This window comes from Oncorhynchus clarkii, chromosome 21, assembly GCF_045791955.1.
Source record: "Oncorhynchus clarkii lewisi isolate Uvic-CL-2024 chromosome 21, UVic_Ocla_1.0, whole genome shotgun sequence".
Lineage (NCBI taxonomy): Eukaryota > Metazoa > Chordata > Actinopteri > Salmoniformes > Salmonidae > Oncorhynchus > Oncorhynchus clarkii.
In genome coordinates this window covers 17,215,984-17,241,364 of record NC_092167.1, presented here as the reverse complement: position 1 = coordinate 17,241,364, position 25,381 = coordinate 17,215,984, and the positions used below count along the sequence as shown (strand labels likewise).

The following is a 25,381-nucleotide window of genomic DNA, read 5'->3' as shown; positions in this document are numbered from 1 at the left end:
AAGGGCCAGTTGCAGCTGCCGAAGTTGCGTCATTGTCAGATGGGCCATATGCAGCTGCCGAAGTTGAGTCATCGTCGGATGGGCCAGTTGCAGCTGCCGAAGTTGCGGCATTGTCGGATGGGCCAGTTGCAGCTGCCAAAGTTGCATCGTCGTCAGATGGGCCAGTTGCAGCTGCCGAAGTTGCGGCAGCGTTGGACGGGCCATTCCTGATGACTCCATTTGGGGTTACTCTGTCACATTGTATAAATGATTGGAGACAGGTGCAGGAATATGTAATAGGGTGTTTTAATACTCCGCCCAAAAATGCAACATGCCATGAAAAGCACGGGGACGAAGCCCAAAACAAACACGTATACAAAAACACTGGGCTGTAACCCAAACAAAAGAACGAGGTAAAACCTCTAATAAATACACAGGACGAGACCCGTAATAACAAATGCACAAGCAGTACACTGGACGAGATCCATAATAACAAGTGCACAATACACGCAGCTCGAAAGCCAAAATAACAAAGCACAGGAACTCACAGACCAACGGACATGGGAACAATAATTGTGCAGACAACAGTGAACTGTATATACAAATGTACTAATCAGGGGGAATGGGAACCAGGTGTGCGTAATGATCCAGTTCAGTGATGCCGGTGACGTAGACCTCCGGAGCTGGTGCACGGAATGAGCAGCAGTACCGGGGGAATCCGTGACAATATGGCATTAATTATTCACATGAAAATAGCACTTTTCAGTAGTGCTCAAAGCATGCCATTCCATGAGCTCAGCATTTATTTGTCAACTTGAATCAATGAGCCCAATCAGTCCTCCATGACAACAAAAGCATGAACAACAGAGTAGGGCTGGCTAATAAGTCCTTAGTTTTGGGGGTATGCTCAGTTCAAACAATTTGGCTAATCTATACATATTTCCAAGTCCTATTCTTGAATATCAAGTGGTATAACATTTAATGGAATTATTGGAATTCTGATAGACTTTGGTTTTTAATGAAAATATATAATTTAATCTCTGGTAGAAAGCGATGTATTCTTATCTGTAGTAGAATGCGATGGGTTGGAAGAAGCCTACATAACAAACCCATAAAGTAAAATGTAACATCCATATATGACCAGCTATGTAAACTTTAACATAGATTTATCCTGCAATAGATCTCGTTCAATTGGTAACATACATTTTTGTCTTCTTATAATGCCTCTTAAGGGGAAAGTAATCTAAAAGTAACTGAATGTAATCAGATTATGTTACTGAGTTTGGGTAATCCAAAAGTTATGTTACTGATTACAGTTTTGGACAGGTAACTAGTAACTGTAATAGATTCCATTTAGAAAGTAACCTACCCAACCCTGGCAACATACAGATGTTGCTTTTCATAGATGCATTGCAACAGGTTAGAGTTCAAATATGTTTAACAGAAGATGAAACACAAATTGCAATGTTCCCTACTGTACACTGATTTCAAACTTCCTAATTTATAAACCTTGAGATGCAGGGACGTCTGGTGTCTTGTCCTCCCGTTCTGTGCATTGTTTGGATAGAAATAATAACAACTATAATGATCAATAAAAAGTCATTTTCCCCCTGGGAATTTAACAAAGTCCAAACATTTGACAGAAACAGAAATCAAAGAAACCTCAATCAATGCTTTTAACAACCAATGAAGAATGGACCACACATGTATATACAGTTGGAAGTTTACACACACCTTAGCCAAATACATTTAAGCTCCGTTTTTTTTTTTACAATTCCTGACATTTAATCTTAGTAAAAATGCCCTGTCTTAGGTCAGTTAGGATCACCACTTCATTTTAAGAATGTGAAATGTCAGAATAATAGTAGAGAGAATGATTTATTTCAGCTTTTATTTTTTTCATCACATTCCCAGTTGGTCAGAAGATTACATACACTCAATTAGTATTTGGTAGCATTGCCTTTACATTGTTTAACTTGGGTCAAATGTTTTGGATAGCCTTCCACAAGCTTCCCACAATAAATTGGGTGAATTTTTGCCCATTCCTCTTGTAACTGAGTCAGGTTTGTAAGCCTCCTTGCTACCAAGCGCTTTTTCAGTTCTACCCACAAATTTTCTATAGGATTGAGGTCAGGGCTTTGTGATGGCCACTCCAATACCTTGACTTTGTTGTCCTTAAGCCATTTTGCCACAACTTTGGAAGTATGCTTGGGGTCATTGTCCATTTGGAAGACCCATTTGCGACCAAGCTTTTAACTTCCTGACTGATGTCTTGAGATTTTACTTCAATATATCCACATACTTTTCCTACCTCATGATGCCTTCTATTTTGTGAAGTGCACCAGTCCCTCCTGCAGCAAAGCAGCCCCACAACATGATGGTGCCACCCCCATGCTTCACGGTTGGGTTGGTGTTCTTCGGCTTGCAAGCCTCCAAACATAATGATGGTCATTATGGCCATACAGTTCTATTTTTGTTTCATCAGACCAGAGGACATTTCTCCAAAAAGTATGATCTTTGTCCCCATGTGCAGTTGCAAACCGTAGTCTGGCTTTTTTATGGCAGTTTTGGAGCAGTGGCTTCTTCCTTGCTGAGCGGCCTTTCAGGTTATGTCGATATAGGACTCGTTTTACTGTGGATATAGATACTTTTGTACCTGTTTCCTCCAGCATCTTCACAAGGTTCTTTGCTGTTGTTTTGGGATTGATTTTGCACTTTTTGCACCAAAGTACGTTCATCTCTAGGAGACAGAACGTGTCTCCTTCCTGAGCGGTATGACGGCTGAGTGGTCCCATGGTGTTTATACTTGAGTACTATTGTTTGTACAGATGAACGTGGTACCTTCAGGCGTTTGGAAATTGCTCCCAAGGATGGACCAGACTTGAGGAGGTCTACCATTTTTTTCTGAGGTCTTGGCTGATTTCTTTGCATTTTCCCATGATGTCAAGCAAAGAAGCACTGAGTTTGAAGGTAGGCCTTGAAATACATCCACGGGTACACCTCCAATTGACTCAAATTATGTCAATTAGCCTATCAGAAGCTTCTAAAGCCATGACATAATTTTCTCTAATTTTCCAAGCTGTTTAAAGGCACAGTCAACCTCGTGCATGTACTTCTGACCCACTGGAATTGTGATACAGTGAATTATAAGTTAAATAATCTGTCTGTAAATTTTTGGGAGAAAAATGACTTGTGTTATGCACAAAGTAGATGTCCTAACCGACTTGCCGAAACTATAGTTTGTTACAAGAAATGTGTGGAGTGGTTGAAAAACAAGTTTTAATGATTCCAACCTAGGTGTATGTAAACTTCCAACTTCAACTGTACATTTTTGTTCAAAATAACATATTTGAAGTCCAAAAATATGTCAGATGCAGATTTTTCCATGATATTTTATGAAAGGTATGTTTAATATTTTTTTTAAATATATTTTCGTACTCAGTGGGCTAAATTACAATAAAACAGATACTGAGCCAACATGTTAATTGACTGTAAGTCGCTCTTGAAACGATTCTCTCAGGAATAAATGAGGACACCTCTATATTTTTCAACGTTGATGTTTGGATGCAATTACACTGCGACTAATTGGCCTACTTCACAATTATCACATACTAATGATACCGCATGAGGAAGACACTAATAGGAGAGAGAGGACAGAGGAGAAAACAACAAACTCTTGATTTGGTCTGCTTTTGTATATCTAGATTTAAGTGTGCATGTGAATGTGCGTGTTTGTCTTAATGAGTGTGTGTTGTTAATGATGGGAACGGAGACATCAAAAGAGTGTGAGCCACAGTCAAGCTGATGAAAGCATCTGTGCCTTGTAGCAGGTCATCTGGCAGAACGGTAGGTCTTCTGAACCTGGTTATATCTCCTCTTTACCTTCATGGTAACTGGTGTGTTCATAAACTGATATCAGGAGGAAAAATACTTATGATGTTGTGTTCCATTATACAAGGGATGTGGCTAAGGTGCTGCTAAGTGGTAGTCCACCACGTGTGCACTCCACAACCTCCTCCCCCATCCTCTTTCAATCTACCCTTTTCTCCCCCGGCTCTATTCTCTCCTCCTTCCTTGTCCTCTTGTTCTCCCCTCTGTCTTCCCTCCTCCTATCCCTCTGTAGCTCCCTCTCTCTGTCTCCCCCTGTGCGTGTTTGATGTGACAAAGGCGTGTAGTGTGACACACTGAGAGGACTGTTTAATTTGATCCAACCAGATGAGGACAAACACGCTGGGACATAACTCCTTTCCTCTCTCTGTTGCTATCTTCCCTTCTTTTCAATTATGTTTGTTCTTCTCTCTCTCTCTCTCTCTCTCTCTCTCTCTCTCTCTCTCTCTCTCTCTCTGGATGGAGTGTGAGGTCCTGTGACTGTAAGGCCTCTTTCTTCCTAATTGTCTTGTAAATGACCTTTTCTATATTTTACTGTACACCTCTCCTCTCTTCTCCTCATCACCTCTATATTCCTCTCGTGTCCTCTCCTCCACTCTCCTTTCCTTTCCTCTCCTTTTCTCTCCTCGCTCCTCATGTCTGTTCTGTATGCAGTGGTACTGTAGAGGGCATCATTATGTGGCCTGTATTTGAGTCATTTTTATTTAAACAGCAGGACAATAGGCTGTTGATTGAGGGAAACAGGAGGTAGACAATGGGGTTCTGTGGAACATAATACAGCACCATTTTCCAGCCCCAGCTTTAGAAGGGCCCAAGCTCATTGTGGAGCTCTGGAGAGGAAAAAACGGTGCTTAGGAGGAGGAATATTTTGCCGTGGTATGTCATTATTTTGCAAATTTCTATTATCTCATCATGTTGTCTTCATTGTAATTGCAGCTAATTAGGGGGCTAGTTAGAGGCCTGGCTTTGAGGCCGGCTTTGCAGTGAAAGGAGCGCACCGATTACCGCTCGACAAGAGAGGAAGCACAGAAAGAGGAGATTAATGTGGTTACCTTGACGACACTGGCTTCCATCTGCGAGGAACAATGCATTTTTGTTTCTTTGGATCAGTTCAGATCAACAGAATGAGCTGCCTGCCTGTGCTCCCTCGGTGACAATGCTGAATTCGGTCGAACCCAACGGGCTGGGCTCTCTACCCCCCTCGCCCCTCACCTCGCCTCCCCCTGCCGCCCCCAATCACTCTACCTCTGAGCTCCCTCCCTCCTTCCCATGCTGTCTGTGTATCCGTCCGTCCGGCGGGCCCTGAGTAAAAAGCTTAGCGCTCTCAGCGAATGTTTGAGAGAGTGCTCTCACACACCCCGTCGTCAGATGAAAGCAGGGTGTGTGTGTGTGTATGTGTGCCCCAGGTTCTGAGAGGTCATGGCCTTGTCACACACAGAGCTGTGAGGTTTACTCCCCAATCCCCCCAGGCTCCAAAGCACTTCATGAAATAATAGTCCCTCTCTCTGTCTCTCCTTCCGTCTGTCTCCTTCGTGATCTCTCCCTTTCTCTCCACCCCTCTCTCTCTCTCTCTCTCTCGATCTCCCTCTCTCTCTCTCTCTCTAGGCTGTTGAAGCAAGCAACACTAGGGGAGGCCCTTCATCTCAGAGTAGGGCCCCAGGCTCCTGTATTTATGTGTGTGAGAAAGGGAGAGAAGAGAGCGGACAGGGGAGATTGATCAAGGGAGCTGTGTCTCATACTGTATATCGGGGAAACGAGAGGAGACTGAGTCAAATTTATTTGACTTTGTCAGAAATAACGAAGTAAGGGAGCGAATTTTGGAGAAAGAGAGAGAGAGGGAAAGAGAGAGGGGGGAAGACGGCTAGAGAAAGAGGAGGGAATAGGCTGCAGATCACATGTGACGGTCAATTGTGATCCTGAGTTAAAGAGGTTCTGAGCACAGAACACAAAGTCTATCCATCTGGTGTTCACTTTAAACTGGGGGGGTGGGGGGGGTTGGAAAAAAAGAGAGATACAATTCAGGGAATGCCAGAGACATCTGCTCCCGTGGGCACAACAATAAAACTCCATGTAGATCAGCCTATTTACACCACTAGACACTGGTTTACAGAGTATTGGGCTCAGTGGGAGGTGTGTGTGTGTGTGTGTGTGTGTGTGTGTGTGTGTGTGTGTGTGTGTGTGTGTGTGTGTGTGTGTGTGTGTGTGTGTGTGTGTGTGTGTGTGTGTGTGTGTGTGTGTGTGCCTGCCTGCGTGCGTGCGTGCGTGTGTGCGCGCGCGCATGTGCTTGTATAGTGTGTGTGTGTCACAATTACAACGCTCTCTCACACTGGGATTGTCTGTTGCTTCATGTCATTGTCCTCTCGGTAGGTCATTAACAGCAGGGGTTTATTTCTCTTATGACCATTATTATATTCTGATAATTACCCTGAATTGTTTATGAATCACTTCAGGAAGGAGACAGTGGAAGTGTTAGCCATTGAATTAGTTTTTAGAGAAGTTGTCTTTTGAATCTCCTTTGTAGGCGTTCTGGCAGTAAGGTAATCCTTGATGTTTTTAAATGTCTTTTTTTTTCTGCTCGGCCTTTGGAAAAGTTGGAGGATTAGGTGGTAATTTTACAGGTGTGAAAAAGTCCTTAAGCACCTCGAATCTCAAACACATTTTCAGAAAAGACGAGGTAATCTCGGTAGTTTGGGGACTGGTGTGTGTGTGTGTGCGCTGGTGTGTTTGTGTGTGTGTGTGTGTGAAGTGTTTATCTTTGTGCAGAATTTAGTTTATTTTAACGTCTAGTCAAAGTAGAGGCCTGCCACTACTCGCTAATTTAACATGTCATCTGTCTCCAAATCACTTCAAAGATGAGCCAACTCATGCCAAAGACTTCTTCCTTCTCCTCCTTACTTTCTTTCTTTCTTTCCTTCCCTGAGTTTCCGCCCGCGCCAGAAAACAACATCTAAACACAATGTTTTAAAAGAACTGGAAGGAGAGTGTAAACTTTCAGATGTGATTCCAAGAGCACACAGCTGCTGCTGCCGACCATGCTTCTGCTATTCCCCCCGGTTCACAAACCTGATGATGATTGAACCGCGGACAGAAAACATCCTCATTACGCTAGCGCGCTCTCTCTCTCTCCACCTCTCTCTCTCTCTCTCTCTCTCTCTCTCTCCACCTCTCTCTCTCTCTCTCTCTCCACCTCTCTCTTTCTCTCCACCTCTCTCTCTCTCTCTCTCTCTCTCTCTCTCTCTCTCTCTCTTTCTCTCTCTCTCTCTCTCTCTCTCTCTCTCTCTCTCTCTCTCTCTCTCTCTCCACCTCTCTCTTTCTCCTGACTGTAAACATGGACCTTCATGATGCATGGGGTGAACACAGTTGTGTGTTTCACTCTGGGGACTGGACTTGGCTGGGAAGCAGGGACAGTAGCTATCTGGCCAGAAAGCACTGGAGAAGAGTATTTTCTAACCACAACCTTTTAACCATTACCCCTTACCCCTAAACTAGCTTGAGTTATAATCAAATAGCTGCTGATCTTTTTCAACATTAACAGACAATGGTGTCTCTCTTAGCATGGTTGTCTAGTGACTACCCAGAGACGGGATGCAGTCTCTCAAACATTTAGGGAGAAATGATTATTTCACATGCTTCGTAAACAACAGGTGTAGACTATGCTTACTTACGGGTCCTTTTTCAACAATGCAGAGTTAAAGATCAGATCAAATAAAAATACATAAATAGTGACACAAATAATAAGGACGAGTAAAAGTATCATGGCTATATATAGGGAGTAGAAAATACAGGTACAGGGTACTCCCGGGGTACTCCCTGGTACAAGTACTGAGTCGATGTGCAGGGGCACAAGGTATTTGAGGTACTGTAGCTACTGTATGTTCATATAGGTAGAGATAACGTGAGCAGGCAACAGGACAGATGATATACTGTAGCAGCAGTGTGTGTGGTTAGTGTGAACGTGTGTGTGTGTGTGTGTGTGTGAACGTGTGTGTGTGAACGTGTGTGTGTGTGTGTGTGAAAGTGTGTGTGTGTGTACAGAGTCTGTGCAAGAGAGTTAGTGCAAACAAAGGGTCAATGCAGGTAGTTCTGGTAGCCATTTGATTAGCTATTTAGCAGTCTCTTGTAGCAGTCTTATGGCTTGGGGATAGAAGCTGTTCAGGGTCCAGTTGGTTCCAGAATTGGCGCGCAGGTAAAGCTTGCTGTGCGGTAGCAGAGAGGACAGTCTATGGCTTGGGTGCCTGCAGTCTTTTTAAACAGATCTAGGACCAGCTTGCCCTCCCCAAATCCTAATCTTAACCATTAGGGTCACAACTGACTAGACACATTTCTAGGGGGGGACTTCATCCTACTCCGACCCAAACCCTCTCGGCCCTCAACTCGGTGACCAGAGGTAACCATAGCAACCTGAGCCAGTCCCTGTCAGAGGCGCTGGCGACCCTAATGGCGACATTTATGGCATGTTGTCAATTATAGTGCGCGGCACAGCCATTATAGACTATGTCCCCTGCTCTCTCTCTCTGACAATGGGACCGTTCAGAGCTGCATAGTCAGCCTCTGCTCTCACAGTGACAGCATGTAGTATAATGTTAGCTAATGGTTCCATATGGTTTTGATGTCTCAGTTGGTTGGAGGTTGGATTGTGAGGTTGTGTGGTTTATGGGTTTGATTCCCTCTTGGGCCACATACATTATACTGAATTGGAGAACTGTGGTCACAAGTGTTAGTTCAATAAGCATGTGTGGCACTGATCCACTGTATAGTTCTGTAGCCTTCTATAGCAGAGACACATTCAGCCAGTATGAGCATGCCTTATGACTTGGTCAGAATTGCAAGCATGGTGGAGTCAGTCATCTGTGTGTGTGTGTGTGTGTGTGTGTGTGTGTGTGATTGTGTGTTTGAGTGTGTGGAGGTATAAGGCATTATCAGTATTAGGGTCAGAGAGGGTGACATGACCGTCTGGTTATTTATATATATTTTTTATTTAACCTTTATTTAACTAGGCAAGTTGCTTAGCCAAATTGTGCACCGCCCTATGGGACTCCCAATCACGGCCGGATGTGATGCAGCCTGGATTCGAACCAGGGACTGTAGTGACGCCACTTGCACTGAGATGAAGTGCCTTAGACCACTGCGTCACTCGGGAGCCCAATAGGTAGATAGACAGGGTTCTCTGGACAGGAGGGGATGGAGGGAGGGAAGAGGGAGCGGTAGGAGGAGGGAGAGGTAGGAGAGAGGATATAGAGAGAGGGAGAAGATCCAAGGCGATATTTGACGCTCGTCCAGATCCCCAGGACGTCGGGAGATGCCTTCGAAACCGGCCTACTAGGGGCAACGGTGAGCGATATTACCATCAAGTACGCTTGGGCGTTGTCGATGGGGATGGCTGATTGGCGTGAGCCGCGATCTCCCAATGGTTACGTGTTCAATCCCAGTGCCAGGAAGTGTTTTTTCCCCCTATCCCAAACCTTAACGCTGACCTTAGAGGAAGGGTCAGAGAGGCATGGCTTAGTGGGGGCGTAAGGTCCTTAACCCAACACTGAGTGAACTTGTCAAGAGATTAGACCTCTTGGTCAAATGGTTAAAAATACTATATGAGGTGTTGTTGCATAACATCAATGGTGTAAACTATATACACTTCCTAGTGTTAAAAATACTATATGAGTTGTTGTTGCATAACACTGAGGGCTCTATTTACGGTTGGCATTAAGCCAGTGGAATTGTCAAAAGCATGCTCGTTTGCAATTTCGACCTGTTAAAGCCTGCGCTCTTCTATTTTCAAACCCTGGCACCAGGATCGGTCATTTACCTGTCTTATAGGAATCAAATCAAAGTTTATTTGTCACATACACATGGTTAGCAGATGTTAATGCGAGTGTAGCGAAATGCTTGTGCTTCTAGTTCTAACATTGCAGTAATATCCCCAAAACCGACCTAATACACATAAATCTAAAGGGGAGAATGAGAATATGTACATATAAATACATGGATGAGTGATTGCCGAGCAGCATAAGCAAGGTGCAATAGATGGTATAAAATATAGTATATACATGTGATATGAGTAATGTAAGATATGTAAACATTATTAAAGTGCCATTATTTAGAGTGCATTGTATAAAGTGATCCATTTGTGATCCATTTATTAAAGTGGCCAGTGATTGGGTCTCAGTGTAGGCAGGAGCCTCTCTGAGTTAGTGATTGCTGTTTAGCAGTCTGATGGCCTTGAGATAGAAGCTGTTTTTCGGTCTCTCGGTCCCAGCTTTGATGCACCTGTACTGACCTCACTTTCTGGATGGTAGCGGGGTGAACAGGCAGTGTCTCGGGTGGTTGATGTCCTTGATGATCTTTTTGGCCTTCCTGTGACATCGGGTGCTGTAGGTGTCATGGAGGGCAGGTAGTTTGCCAGACCGCACCACTTTGTTTCATTTGAATAAAAACAAGGCATGGCCTCCTCTCAATGTAGGCAGATTTTTTCGTTCATGACCAATGCATTCGCCTCGTAGTCTAGACTATCGATGAAGGGTTTGGCTCGTGAGAGCGCTTTGAAATACATCTTAATCAACAAAGCTTTATTAAAGATCAACTTTGGCAGCAGCAAAACAGTGAGTGGACATCCCAGGTTTATCTATGTAGGCTATTACATTATTTTAACCAGCTCCTGTTATTATTTTGAATGTGTTTGAAAAAAACTCTGTGTCGTCTATATGCCCATCATGGAACGAGAGATGAGATAATCCGGCGACACTCGTATTTTTATAAAAATCTTAGTTTTTTTCCTTTAACAATGCTTGTTTTCCGTTTCGCTTGATAAAAAACAAGCTCTTACTTAGTAGGCTACCCTTAACCTGCTATAACAAAAGCTGGGTCAACGGAAATGTGTCTGGTGTCTTTCTTATCGTGGCCATGCATTAACCTAGTAGCCTTATCCATGAAAGGTGTCTAAATGGTCGACTCGTGAGGCTTTAGCCAACGTACTTTTGCATTATTCACATTTCCCATAGGCCTACCTTCAGTCCATACTCCATTTGGCTTGTATCCATCCCCATTTCAACAGAGTGCCTCTTTTCCAGGTACCAAACATAGGCTATTCACATTTCTCAGTCCTACAACATATTTCAACGGTAGGCTTAGGCTACATCTTTTTTTTATTTTTTTTTAAAGGGTTGGATCAGCTTAATATTGCAGAAAGAATGTTGCTTCCAATGTAATTGTCTGCATCATTTCTAATCCCCCATATTATTAAATATATATATCCTTACACGCATGCATACATATACACATACATACATACACATACCTATATAGACATACTTTAAAAAAAAAAGAATATACCTTTATTATTATTCCCCGCAAACCCTACCGCCGATCCCCCAAATGGAGTAAACTAATAAACACTTCTGCTTTGACCTTCAATCCATACATTTTATACACACTCTACAGACTGCCTACTTTACAATAGTTCTCTCTTGTTTGTTCTTAGTCCTTCCTCTATTTCTGATGTCCATCCAGTTTGATTTATATTTGTAACTTTGCTATTACTCGTTACTATAGCCTATGCTCTTTAATAAACTATAGCGTCAATCCACAATGGACCAGGACGAGAATATTCCGTGCCCCTAGTCGAATTGGAGTTAATGACAATGCAAAGGCCGTCAATAACCTACAGGATTTGAGACAAATGCATGCAGGATTAAGCCATGGAACGCCTACAAGCCCTCGTCACACCTACAACTTGTTTGTTCATCAAAACCCAGCCCTTTTGCGGCCCCGCCATTTATTGCACTCATGTGAAAACAGCAAATATATTTCGGACACATGCCTGGACCTATAGCTCTACCGTCAGACCTTAGATTTACCGTCGTGCTATGTTTGTTAAAATAGAGCACTGAAAGTGTTAATTCCCTAACACTGACAGAGTGTACCAACATAACTCAATGTGAACCAGTATAGATACTGGCCCAGAGTTAAATTGAACACGGTCAGTGTTCGAATTAACACTGGAGTATTTGCTGTGTACAAAAAGCAAGGTATAGTCAGTCCCTAAGATATAGCTAACGATACGTGTATAATCTGTGTAGTAATATTATTCGAATCAGAAATCCATTTGCATCGCTAGTTATAGCCTAATGTTAGCTAGCTAACGTTGAACCTGGTTTGTTAGCTTCAGCAACCTGCAGATTCATACTACAGCTATGACAATGTTTGTGTTGGTAGTAGTATGAGTTGGGAATATGCCGGTTCATTGTTTAGCTAGCTAAGTACTTAGCTACATGTCTAAACAAAAGACTCCACTTCGGACAGATTATTACATGACCCATCAAACTAGCCAGGTGTGTCTCGGGGTGACATCTGTACATGTCTAAACAATAGTGACTCAACCACTTATGTGGCTGGGGGGTTGGTTATAGCATTTCCTTTACATGAACCATCCATTTAGACAAGTGTGTCGGGTAAGAGGCATCTAATAATGATCACATATTGATCAAATATTTGTATCTGGACACTTTCTGTTTTTGATATTGCTAATATGTAGTAACCACTTCTTTGTACCGTTTACACCTTCTGTATCCTGTGCATGTGACAAATACACTTGTGTGTTTACCTTAAATAGTCCTTAAAGAGATGGGTGGGGCTAAGGCTTAAGAGGGTGTGAACCGTGCTGAATGGGTGTAGACAAAGAAGAGCGCTCCAGTAGGTGTAGCAAAACATTCAAGAGCCATTTTCTCAAAAGTAGGGTTACAAGTTTATCAACTTTCAAAGCAGAATTATTTTCCCATTGTTCCTCAACTGCAGTGTATAATATACTATTTTCTAGCTCTGAGTCTCTACTTTTATCCAATGTCAAAAACACAATTTTAAATGTTGCTACATTAGACCGTATCGAGGCGGTCGGTCACATATAGCCTACGGTGTGATGTGTACTATGTAGGAAGACATTTAATAAAACAGTGATGTTTTAACTAGCAGGTTGACGTTTATTGTCGTGAGTTTTGTCCTGAAGGCAGATCTGAGTGATTTCCCCTTAGATAGGCCACCTGCAAAGTCAAAATTGGCTATATTGAAAAAGGTAATGAAAATAAAATTAGGTTATTGGTCTTAATTTAAGGTTAGGGTTAGGCATTAGGGTTAGCAGTGTGGTTAAGGTTAGGGTTAAGGGTTAGGTTAAAATCTGATTTTATGACTTTGTGACTGTGCCAGCTAGTGATCACTCTGCAGAGCTGCCTCAAGAACAATATTTATCACGAAACCTGCGTATAACTACCTCGTTATATTACAATATTGGCATTGGACATTAAGTTATGCATGATGAGCAAATTAGGTAGCACCTCAAACGACAATATGATACATACATTAAAAAAACAGTATCCCTTAATCATTAGTTTGGTGTTTTATGTAAATAGTGTGCTATTTACATTACCATAGGGGTTCAGTGTCTCTCTGGCGGTACGTATAGGAACTGAAGGTAAACAAGGTTAAAACAATGTTGAGACCTTGTCAGGGTCAAATGAACTCTATTTCCCAGCTCAAACAACATAACCCAGGAATAATGACTGCAGGGAATCGAAGGAGAATTAGTCCTATTGAATATCAAAGAGAACAGGCATCACACACACAGGGATCTAAACTGGTTAATGAGGGGTTGGAGGTCCGGGGTGTGTACTCTCTGCTGAGTGTGTGGGTCACACACACCGGAGAGAGAGAGAGACACACACACACACACACACACACACACACGACCCCCACCACCCATCCACACCTCCACACCTCCCATCCACACACACAGCCACCCCTCCCCAGCCCCCCTGGCAGGGCCTGTCTTGTCTCTCCGTGCCCAGCCGATCCGTGTCGCTCCGCGTGGGCAGAGGTGCCAGGGAGATGCCAGGGCTTTGTGTGCCACATTGGATCAAGCTAATGTGGGCACGTAGCGAGGGTATTACACCTCCCTCCTCTACCCCCCTGCCACCTACCCCCAACCACCCTTCTATAGGATGATTGAAGAATCAACAATATGTGCATTTTTGCCAGCAGCATACCACCCTGCATACCACTGCTGGCTTGCTTCTGAAGTTAAGCAGGGTTGGTCCTGGTCAGTTCCTGGATGGGAGATCAGATGCTGCTGGAAGTGGTGTTGGAGGGCCAGTAGGAGGCACTCTTTCCTCTGGTCTAAAAAAATATATCCTAATACCCCAGGGTTTGGGGACACTACCCTGTGTAGGGTGCCGTCTTTCGGATGGGACGTTAAACGGGTGTCCTGACTCTCTGAGGTCATTAAAGATCCCATGGCACTTATCCTAAGAGTAGGGGTGTTAACTCCGGTGTCCTGGCTAAATTCCCAATCTGGCCCTCAAACCATCACGGTCACCGAATAATCCCCTGTTTACAATTGGCTCATTCATCCCCCTCTTCTCCCCTGTAACTATTCCCCAGGTCGTTGCTGCAAATGAGAACATGTTCTCAGTCAACTTACCTGGTAAAATAATGGACAAATAAATAAATAAATACAATTTTGATGCCATTGTACTCTACCCCTCCTCCTCCCACCTTCACCCCTCCTTTCCTCCCCTCCCTGTGAGGGCCGTGTTGACGATGCCCTCTGTGCCATCTGCGGTGCCCCCCGCCCCCTGGCCCTCCTCCACTTCCCACTCCTCCTACTCAGCGCTGGGTAGGATTTAACCATCTGTGTGCCAGTTTGTTCTCACAGTGAGGGTGGATAGAGGTGGGCCGAATGACTACAACAATACACAAATACATTGAGCTATACCATAAAGAAATGATACCCTGTGTACAACCACATAATACATAACAGATTACACATTTTAATCAAATGTATATACATTTGAAATTATGATCAATTTACAGCTAACTAGTCCTTTATGCCGTCTTGTTTCGTTGTCTTTTATGCTTTGCCCAGAAAGCACATAGAACTACCTCAGCGAACATTAAGCACATTGAGCAAATACTGAAATCTGATGTAAATATGTGCAGGTTGTGGTGTAATTATCCCGGAGCTGGAGTCAGGCAGCAGTAAATGGTGGGTGTTAGACTGTAAAAGGTTTAGAGATGTTTCTCTATAGCTCAATGTGTGGCGCAAGGCCAACTGGCTAGCATCCATTCCTTTCCCCTCTTCTCCAAATCCTGTACACCTGAGGGTACATCTCCTAGCCTGCTGTCCCCTCACCCACCCCCTCACCCCTCCAACTTATCCCTCCATCCTTGGCGTCCCTCCAGTCCTCCTCTCTCTCCCCAGGGCCCCAAAGCTCTGTCTGAACCCCTGAATCCCTGCCACACCGTCACCATACATCAAAACCACCGTACCTCCAAACCACCGTACCTCCAAACCACCGTACCTCCAAACCACCATACCTCCAAACCACCGTACCTCCAAACCACCGTACCTCCAAACCACCGTACCTCCAAACCACCGTACCTCCAAACCACCGTACCTCCGTACCTCCAAACCACCGTACCTCCAAACCACCATACCTCCAAACCACCGTACCTCCGTACCGCCATACCGCCATACCATTACAATCCTAATCCATGACTCTGACGGTACACAGACCCCCCTCTGCCAAGGCAGACTCCCTCCCCCAGAGGGACTGCTGGGGCTTGGGGGCTCCACAGTACTGCTTCTGAGCTTCAGGGACACCCACTCAGCCTGGCACCTAGTGCCAATCTCCAACCTCAGCCCACTAGTGCCAATTTCCAACCTCAGCCACCTAGTGCCAATCTCAGCCCCCGAGGAGGAGGCAGAAGGGCTGGGCAGACAAAGAAAGGGACCCCAGCCAGAGAGGAGAGGAAAAGGAGAAGAGGAGAGGAGGCCTGTTCAGTATCTGACCTAGTCTCAGGGCATCTCAGCTCAGATCCCTCTCCATGCAATTGTGTCTCACCCACACACTGAGAGACCCAACAGACCAACGCTGCCGCAGGGCTCACATCTACAGTTTACCTGTACCTTCACAGGTCCTACAGACAGTATATAGTAACATCAGAATCATTGTATCGTCCTGCGCATGGCCAAGTTTGACAGAAAAACCTGAATACACCCCCATCTCGAAGATGCTGCCGTTTAATATAGAGTTTATTTTAGAAATGAGATTATCTCTTACTTAAAGAATATGGTTAAATGAAAAACAGTGAGTGACTGTGTCATTATTTGGAGAGACAGTAGCAGCTTGAATCTAGTCTCCCAGTGCCTGGAGCTGTAGAGCTTGGTACACCACGGTCTCCTGTGCTGTTGTTTCCCCCAGATGGACTTTTGAAAATGCTCCGCCACAAAGCATACTGTAGAAAATCACTTCAATACGACAAGCAGCCTCTCTCTCCTATACTACTGACAGAATACACACACACACCCACACACACACACACAGACAGACACACACACACATACACACACACACACACACACACACACACACACACACACACACACACACACACATACACACACACACACACACACACACACACACACACACACACACACACACACACACACACACACACACACACACACACACACACACACACACACACACACACACACAGACTACTCAACTGAAACACATAATTTGAAGGGGTTTGTGTATTATGTGCAATACAAACAACGTGCAGATTTGGTTTTCTAAAGATGTGCTGTGAAACAATGTCGTCTTCGTGTGGAGAAGACGCCAAATCCCACTGGCTGGATGAATAAAGTCACTCAGAATCCTGGAGGCGGTGTGTGTGTGTGTGTGTGTGTGTGTGTGTGTGTGTGTGTGTGTGTGTGTGTGTGTGTGTGTGTATGCAAGTGTATGTGTGTTGTAGATGTACAGACACTTTGAGATAACGACTAAGAGAGACAAAACACATATGAATTAACTTAGAGGTGGGGGCAGGGGGGGTCGGGCAGGCGGGGAAGTGTGTGTCTGTTTGGGGGGGGGTGCAGTGAATATGCGTTTGGGGGTTGAGTGAGGTGTGTATGTGTAGGAGTGTGTGTTTTGTTCTTGACGTGGAGGAACAGACAAGGAGGTCATTACTAGGGCCTCCTGCCGAGCTCCATCACATCTCTAATGGTGCAGAGAGATCTAAAACCTCCACACTCATTCTTCTATCCTCCATCATCCCTCCTTTCCCATATCCTTCCTGCTTTATTCCCCCTGTCACATACCTCTTAGCGCACCACACACACACACACACACACACACACACACACACACACATACACACACGCACACACACACACACACACACACACACACACACACACACACACACACACACACACACACACACACACACACATACACACACGCACACACACACACACACACACACACACACACACACACACACACACACACACACACACACACACACACACACACACACACACACACACACACACACACACACACACACACCTCGGTACAAATGCAATTTCCACCAGCTAAACGGCTCTTGTAATGCACAAGCTGAAGTGTGCTGTTGTTTGACACTTGTTTGGTAGGGCAGACAGAGCACTTGAGACGGTGAAGAGCTATTCTATCAACCGTTTTCTCAGTCTGTTACATCAGTTGTGTCCGAGTCCAATTCGTCCCAGGTAAAATCTTCCTATCCGCTGACTCAGTCTAACCTCTCAGACCAGGGAGGTGTGTGGCTCTATATTCACATGAAACAGGGCAGCTCTTTGGAACAGCAGTGTGAAAGTAGTCCTCTTCTCAAGGCTCTCCTCCTCTGCTCTACACTCTCTCCTCTCCTCCTCAAGGCTCTTCTTCTCTCTCCCTTTCTCCTTCTCTTCTTCTCCTCCTCCTGTTCATGTCTCCTCTCCTCTCCTCCACCGAAGCTAGCCCCAATCAGCGTGTCCTCTAAAGGCCGTAGTGAAAAGCCACTGTACATAATGAAGAGGTTTTTAATAAGGAGAAAGAAGGAGAAGCTCTGTTGTTTGGTTCTGTCTTTGTGTGAGAAGTGAAGAGGGAGGGATACTGTAGGTAGGATGGCTGTAGAGCATGGTGTGTGTGTGTGTGTGTGTGTGTGTGTGTGTGTGTGTGTGTGTGTGTGTGTGTGTGTGTGTGTGTGTGTGTGTGTGTGTGTGTGTGTGTGTGTGTGTGTGTGTGTGTGTGTGTGTGTGTGTGTGTGTGTGTGCGTGCGTGCATGAGTGGGTCGCTGTCTATGTGCATACACACATGCTTTGTCAATCATTTACCTTTTATTTATCCCCTTTTAGAAACATTCATTAACCCTTTGTTGACATGAGAGTCCTTTTCAGTCGCTGGCTGTATTGTATTGCTGTGTTGTGTGTCGGACACAAAACACAGCTAGATTAAGTCTTTGTCAGTAGCTAAAGCTTGACAATAACTAACGAATATGAAAAATAGCTCTATTTATGATTGCAATAATGAACAATTTGAGGTGAATAAAAAGCTAACTAATTAGTAACAGGCTAGGAAGGCACTCACAACAATATGTCTTGGTAATTAATTTTCTAGTCTGGGAAGTCATCTTAAAAAACAAACACTTTATTCAACACTAAAGGGAAGTACAAAGTGTTGTTGGGGCTGGGTTACAGACAGTTGTGTTTGCTGTTTAACTGGGCTGGGAAGTTCTGATATTCTTGATCAGAATAGTGACAGAGAGCATAGAATTGTCATAGAGAGAACACCCACAGTCTCCTAGTTTAGCCTACTGTTTATAGCCCAGTCAGTTATAACATAGAGAGGACTATTCAGCTGCAGAGTGGAATGTCTGGCCATGCTGCTGCAAAGGGACTATTAGACAAATGGACAGAAAGACAGAGGAAGAGAGACACAGAGAGAGAGAGAGAGAGAGATGGGCAGAGAGAAAGTGGGATGAGAAAGAGAGAGGGGAAGGAGAGAGAGATGGGCAGAGAGAAAGTGGGATGAGAAAGAGAGAGGGGAAGGAGAGAGAGACAGAGAGAGAGAGAGAGATGGGCAGAGAGAAAGTGGGATGAGAAAGAGAGAGGGGAAGAAGAGAGAGACAGAGAGAGAGAGAGATGGGCAGAGAGAAAGTGGGATGAGAAAGAGAGAGGGGAAGGAGAGAGAGACAGAGAGAGAGAGAGCAAGAGAGAATGATCTTATCACACGTCATCCTCGTCTTTCCCCACTGACATTCAGGCTTCTTATGTTGCCTAAGTGTCTGTATGGGCAGGGATAGCAGAGGCCACATCCTATTAGATCAGAATCCTTAGTGTTAGGACTGAGTTTAGAGGGCTGTGTGGTGATGTCTGCTGTCTGTGTGTCTGTCAATCTGCCCGTCTGTCTGTCAGGCCTGTGTCTGGTTAGTACGTGTGTGCATACAGCCACTGTGGGCTCTCCTGGCAGAGAGAGATAGCAGGCTATCTTAATGGTTTCTCTCCACTGCCACTCAACCTTCTGAGAGCCACGTCCTCCAGTCCTCCTGTGTGTCTGATAAACCCACATCACAGGACTCTCACTGTCTGTCCCTCACTGCCCAGCGCTGAGCTCTGGGTCTGCTCTGAGTTCTTATACAGGATGAGGAGAAGAAGGAGAGAGAGGAAGGAGAGAGGGAGGGAAGGAGAGATGGAGGGAAAGATGTCTGAGGTCTCAGGTATTGACACCAGAGCTGACGCTGGGACAAGGAGAGAAGGAAAGGAGGCGGCAGGAAGCGAGGGTGTATTTCTGTCATGGTCACATCAAATCAACATTTATTGGTCACGTACATCGTTGAGCAGATGTTATAGTAGGTGCAGCGAAATGCCTGCGTTACTAGCTCCTAACAGTGCAGGAAACAAATGTCAAACTAAATAATCATGAAATAATAGTACAAAAACAATAATCAAAACAAGAAAGCAAGAATTCATGGGTGACAAGACGAATCCACTTAAAAACCCAAATAACACTTTATCAGTAATCCAAATGCAATGTATGCGAATGTAACACATGGGATATGAGCCTGGTGTCGCCCGTGGGAGTAGACCAAGAGGAAATTCCCACTTGGACCAAGGGCAGACACTGGTTTTTAAGTTTACAGGCAGGGCTACGTCATCACGTGACCACGAGTAATCGATTCATGTCTGCTACACGCACAGTATATTAGAATGAGAATGTCTATAAAAGTATGTGGACACCCCTTCAAATTAGTTGATTTTGCTATTTCAGCCACACACGTTGCAGACAGCTGTATACAACTGAGCACACGGGCATGTAGTCTCTATAGGGGTGGCAGGTAGCCTACTGATTAGAGCGTTGGACTAGTAACCGCAGGGTTGCAAGATCGAATCCCCGAGCTGACAAGATAAAAACCTGTCGTCCTGAACAAGGCAGTTAACCCACTGTTCTTAGGCAGTCATGGTAATAAGAATTTGTTCTTAACTGACTTGCCGAGTTAAATGAAGGTAAAATAGACAAACATTGGCAGTAGAATGGCCTTACTGAAGAGTTCAGTGACTTTCAATTTGGCACTGTCATAGGATGCCACCTTTCCAACAAGTCAGTTAGTCAAATTTCTGCCCTGGTCAACTTTAAGTTATGTTATTGTGAAGTGGATACATCTAGGAGCAACAACGGAAGTGGTAGGGCCACACAAGCTCACAGAATGGGACTGCTGAGTAAAAATTGTGCACCCTCGGTTGCAACACTCACTACCAAGTTCCAAACTTCCTCTGGAAACAACGTTGGCACAAGAACTGTTCGACGGGATCTTCATGAAATGGGTTTCCATGGCCGAGCAGCCGCACACAAGCCTAAGATCACCATGCACGATGCCAAGGGTCTGCTGGAGTGGTGTAAAACTCGCCACCATTGGACTGGAGCAGTGGAAACGCATTCTCTAGAGTGATGAATCACACTTCCCCATCTGGCAGTCCGGCGGACGAATCTGGGTTTGGCGTTACCTGCCCGAATGCATAGTGCCAACTAAAGTTTGGTGGAGGAGGAATAATGGTCTGGGGCTGTTTTTCATGGTTCGGGCTAGTCCCCTTAGTTCCAGTGAAGGGAAATCTTAACGCTACAGTATACAATGACATTCCAGACGATTCTGTGCTTCCAACTTTGTGGCAACAGTTTGGGGAAGGCCCTTTCCTGTAACAGCATGACAATGCCCCTGTGCACAAAGCGAGGTCCATACAGAAATGGTTTGTCGAGATCGGTGTGGAAGAATTTGACTGGGCTGCACAGAGCCATGACCTCAAACCCATCGAACACCTTTGGGATTAATTGGAACGCCGACTGCGAGCCAGGCAGCACAGGAGGGACCAACTCTATATTAATGTCCATGATTGTGGAATTAGATTTTCGAAGAGCAGATGTCCACATACGTATGTTTAGAAAACAGTACATGAATACCCAGTGTGAAAAACAGTAGAAAAGAAACGGCCCAGTGTTTAATATCTCTATATACAGTGGGGTCCAACATGATTGACACCCTCAATAAGGATCAGCAACAATGACTGCAGCAAACAAATCATTAAAACACTGAGCCATATTGTATGCCCCAAACAATTGGGAAATCTAGACTCTTATGGCGGCATTCTCGTTTGGTGCTGTTTTGTTAAACACGTTGTTTAACAACAGCAGAGCAACATCATCCGTGTAATGACCTCCACCCTAGTGGACCTCCACCCTAGTGGACCTCCACCCTAGTCTCCCTCCCTCTCTTATTTCTCCTTCTATTCCCCAGATTGAGTAGAGAGGGACATGGAGGACAGAAGGGGAGGGTCAGACTGCTTGTTCTAATGGCCCTGATGTGTGTTTGCGTTTTTTGTTGTTGTGGGTGTGTGTGTGTGTGTGTGTGTGTGTGTGTGTGTGTGTGTGTGTGTGTGTGTGTGTGTGTGTGTGTGTGTGTGTGTGTGTGTGTGTGTGTGTGTGTGTGTGTGTGTGTGTGTGTGTGTGTGTGTGTGTGTAATATTGAGGAAGGGGAATGTTTACTGCCTGTCTCCTGCAGACCCTGTGATCTCTGGGCCTCTAATGCACTACAGCTGTGAGGGTCGACGACACCGGGTCTCTGATGAACGGCTTCATTGTAATGGACTCTGTGTGTGTGTGTGTGTGTGTGTGTGTGTGTGTGTGTTACGCATAACTCCTCACCTCTCCTGGTCTACGCACTGAAAACATAATTCATTTTAGGTCACGGCTATACCTAAATAAGGTTAAGGTCTAAACTTCTGTATTTTACGTTCATTGAAACAATCTCTTATTGTTCTGAATCTCCCAGCGCTGTAAATAATCAAAAGTAGCATTCTAAATGGATGAAATGTTTTCTAGCACCTTTTGTTCCACCTCAGATTCATTTCTTTTTTCATTCTCTCCCATGTTGCTGTTATCTTTTTCTTTTCTCTTTCATAGAACAATACCACCTTCATCTCTCTGTCTCGTTCCCTACTGCAGCCTTGACGTTAAGGTTCTCTAAAACTGTTTAATGAGGAACAATGGCTACCTACGAGTAGCTAGCTAACAAGACACTTGAGAAGGATGAGTTTCTGCTTTCTCCTTGTAGTCGTATTCAACAACGCTTTTCAAGACGATTCCACACACGTACACACACACATGTACTCACAAACACGCAGTGGTACAATGTACTTAAGTAAAAACACTTTCAAATACTACTTAAGTTGTGTTTTGAGGTATCTGTACTTTAATTTACTATTTGCATTGAACAAAATATAAACTCAACATGCAACAATTTCAATGATTTTACTGAGTTACATTTCATATTAGGAAATCAGTCAATTGAAATACATTTCTTATGCCCTAATCTATGGATTTCACATGACTGGGAACACAGATACAGTATGCATCTGTTGGTCACAGATACATTCAAAAAAAGGTAGGGGCGAGGATTAGAAAACCAGTATCTGGTGTGACCACCATTTGCCTCATGCAGCGTGACACATCTCCTTCGCATAGAGTTGATCAGGCTGTGGATTGTGGAATGTTGTCCCACTCCTCTTCAATGGCTGTGCGAAGTTGCTGGATGTTGGCAGGAACTAGAACAGGCTGTCGTACACGTCGATCCAGAGCACCCCAAACAGATCAATGGGTGACATGTCTGGTGAATATGCAGGCCATGGAAGAACTGGGACATTTTCAGCTTCCAGGAATTGTGTACAGATCCTTGTGACATGGGGCTGTGTATTATCATGCTGAAACATGAGGTGATGGAGGCGGATGAATGGAAAATTGCCACGAATAAAATGAAATTGTGTTCATTGTCCATAGTTTACCTGCCCATACCAAAACCGTCACCATGGGGGACGCACAACGCCATATACGCTGTCTGCCATCTGCACGGTGCAGTTGAAACCAGGATTAACCCGTGAAGATCACATACTGTATCTCCAGCCTGCTAGTTGCCATTGAAGGTGAGCATTTGCCCACTGAAGTCGGTTATGACGCCAAACTGCGGTGAGGTCATGACCCTGATGAGAACGACAAGCACGCAGATGAGCTTTCTGACAGTTTGTGCAGAAATTCTTCTGTTGTGCAAACCCATAGTTTCATCAGATGTCCGGGTGGCTGGTCTCAAATGATCCCGCAGGTGAAGAAGCCGGATGTGGAGGTCATGGGCTGGCGTGGTTACACGTGGTCTGCGGTTGTGAGGCCGGTTGGACATACTTCCAAATTCTCTAAAACGACATAGGGGCTTATGGTAGAGACATTTACATCCAATTCTATGGCAACAGCTCTGGTGGACATTCCTGCAATCAGCATGCCAATTGCATGCTCCCTCAAAACTTGAGTCATCTGTGGCATTGTGTTGTGTGACAAAACTGCACATTTTAGTGGCCTTTTATTTTTCCCCGCACAAGGTGCACCTATGTAATGATAATGTTGTTTCAGCTTCTTGCTATGCCACACCTGTCAGGTGGATGAATTATCTTGGCAAAGGATAAATGCTCACTAACAGGGATGTAAACTAATTTGTGCGCAACATTTAAGAAAAAATCTACTTTTTGTGCGTTTGAACATTTCTGGGATCTTTTATTTCATGAGAACAACACTTTACGTGTTGCATTTATATTTTAGTTCAGCGTATATTTTTTGACTACTTTTAGTTTTAATCACTACATTCCTAACGAAAATAATGTACTTTTTACTCCATCAAATTTTCCTGACACCCAAAAGTACTTGTTACATTTTGAATGCTTAGCAGGACAGGAAAATTGTCCAATTCACACACTTATCAAGAGAACCTCCCTGGTCCTCCCTACAGCGTCTGATCTGGCACACTCACTAAACACAAATGCTTATTTTGTGTTGGAGTGTTGGAGTGTGCCCCTGGCTATCTGTAAATACATAAAAATGCCACCTTTCAGTAGGTATAGGTATATTTTAGCAGTTACATTTACTTCTGATACTTAAGTATATTTAAAACCAAATACTTTTCAGGTTTTTCGCAAGTAGTATTTTACAGGGTGACGTTCACGTTTGCTTGAGTCATTTAAGGTATCTTTACTTTTACGCATGTATGACAATGGGTACACACACACACACACACACACACACACACACACACACACACACACACACACACACACACACACACACACACACACACACACACACACACAGACACACACACAGATTCGTCATCATGGCAAACAGCCATGAAAACTTTCCGCCAGGAGCTAAGGTCCATTGGAGTCTTTATGGTTCTCAGTCTGCATACAGTTAGTCTGTAGAATAAAGCAGTGAGGTTGTCTGTAATACACAAATAACGTTATCATTGGGTTTGCAGCTGTTTTGCAGCAGATGGTCAAGGAGAGGTGCCGTCTCCAATCCTGAGGACCAATTTACTCCCTGAATGAGATAACATCTAACCTCCAGTTATGTTTTTCTTAAGAATTAGATTAAACTAAATAGAATCATAATGACAGTTATTGCTGTTGCTATTGCCATGTCCATAACTCTATATTTTATTTATCAAATAGAGGGGATGGGTATGTGCGTGAATTTGGGCTTGTGTTTCTGGTCAGGTTTCTGTGCTTATTTGACAGTAGGAACAAGCAGACGAACAAGACAGACAACCCTGTTACACAATATTCATACATATTTGGATAGACCGATTTTGTTCAAGGTTATGCATTAGTGTGTGTGTGGGTGTGCCTGCAAGCATTCAGGCATTTGTCACACGTTTATGTGCGAGTGTGTGCGCTAGTGTGTGTGTGTGTGTGTGCATGAGCGTGCATGCCTGTGTGTATGTGTGTGTCTCCAATAGTATGTGTGTGTGTGTGTGTGTGTGTGTGTGTGTGTGTGTGTGTGTGTGTGTGTGTGTGTGTGTGTGTGTGTGTGTGTGTGTGTGTGTGTGTGTGTGTCTCCAATAGTATATGTGTGTGTGTGTGTGTGTGTGTTGAGTACAGATGGAGTGATGGCGTGTTTAAAGTTTTCCAGGCTGCTGTGTTTCAGGCTGTCAGGTTTGTTTTCCTTTCCTCCAGAACAATGGCTGATTGGCTCTGTCTGTGACACACAGACCACACACTCCTAATAGTGACTGACAGCGCTAAGGGCTGTCTGCCTGCCTGCCTGACGCTCACACACTCAGTACCACACGCACACAAACA

The 25,381-nt window shown here is 44.4% G+C and overlaps 1 protein-coding gene across 1 annotated transcript in view; it reads right to left on the bottom strand.

The window, feature by feature from the left end:
• LOC139379154 (polysialoglycoprotein-like) overlaps positions 1–15,375 on the bottom strand; it is a 16,613-nt gene extending 1,238 nt beyond the window's left edge. Inside the window, exons 1-2 of the mRNA XM_071121995.1 lie at positions 15,362–15,375; positions 1–230 (exon numbers count right to left, since the gene is read on the bottom strand). The exon at positions 1–230 is cut by the window's left edge and continues 1,238 nt beyond it. Of these exons, the coding sequence (XP_070978096.1) occupies positions 1–230; positions 15,362–15,375 (244 nt within the window). The remainder of the gene's footprint in view (positions 231–15,361) is intronic.
• Positions 15,376–25,381: the final 10,006 nt, after the last annotated feature.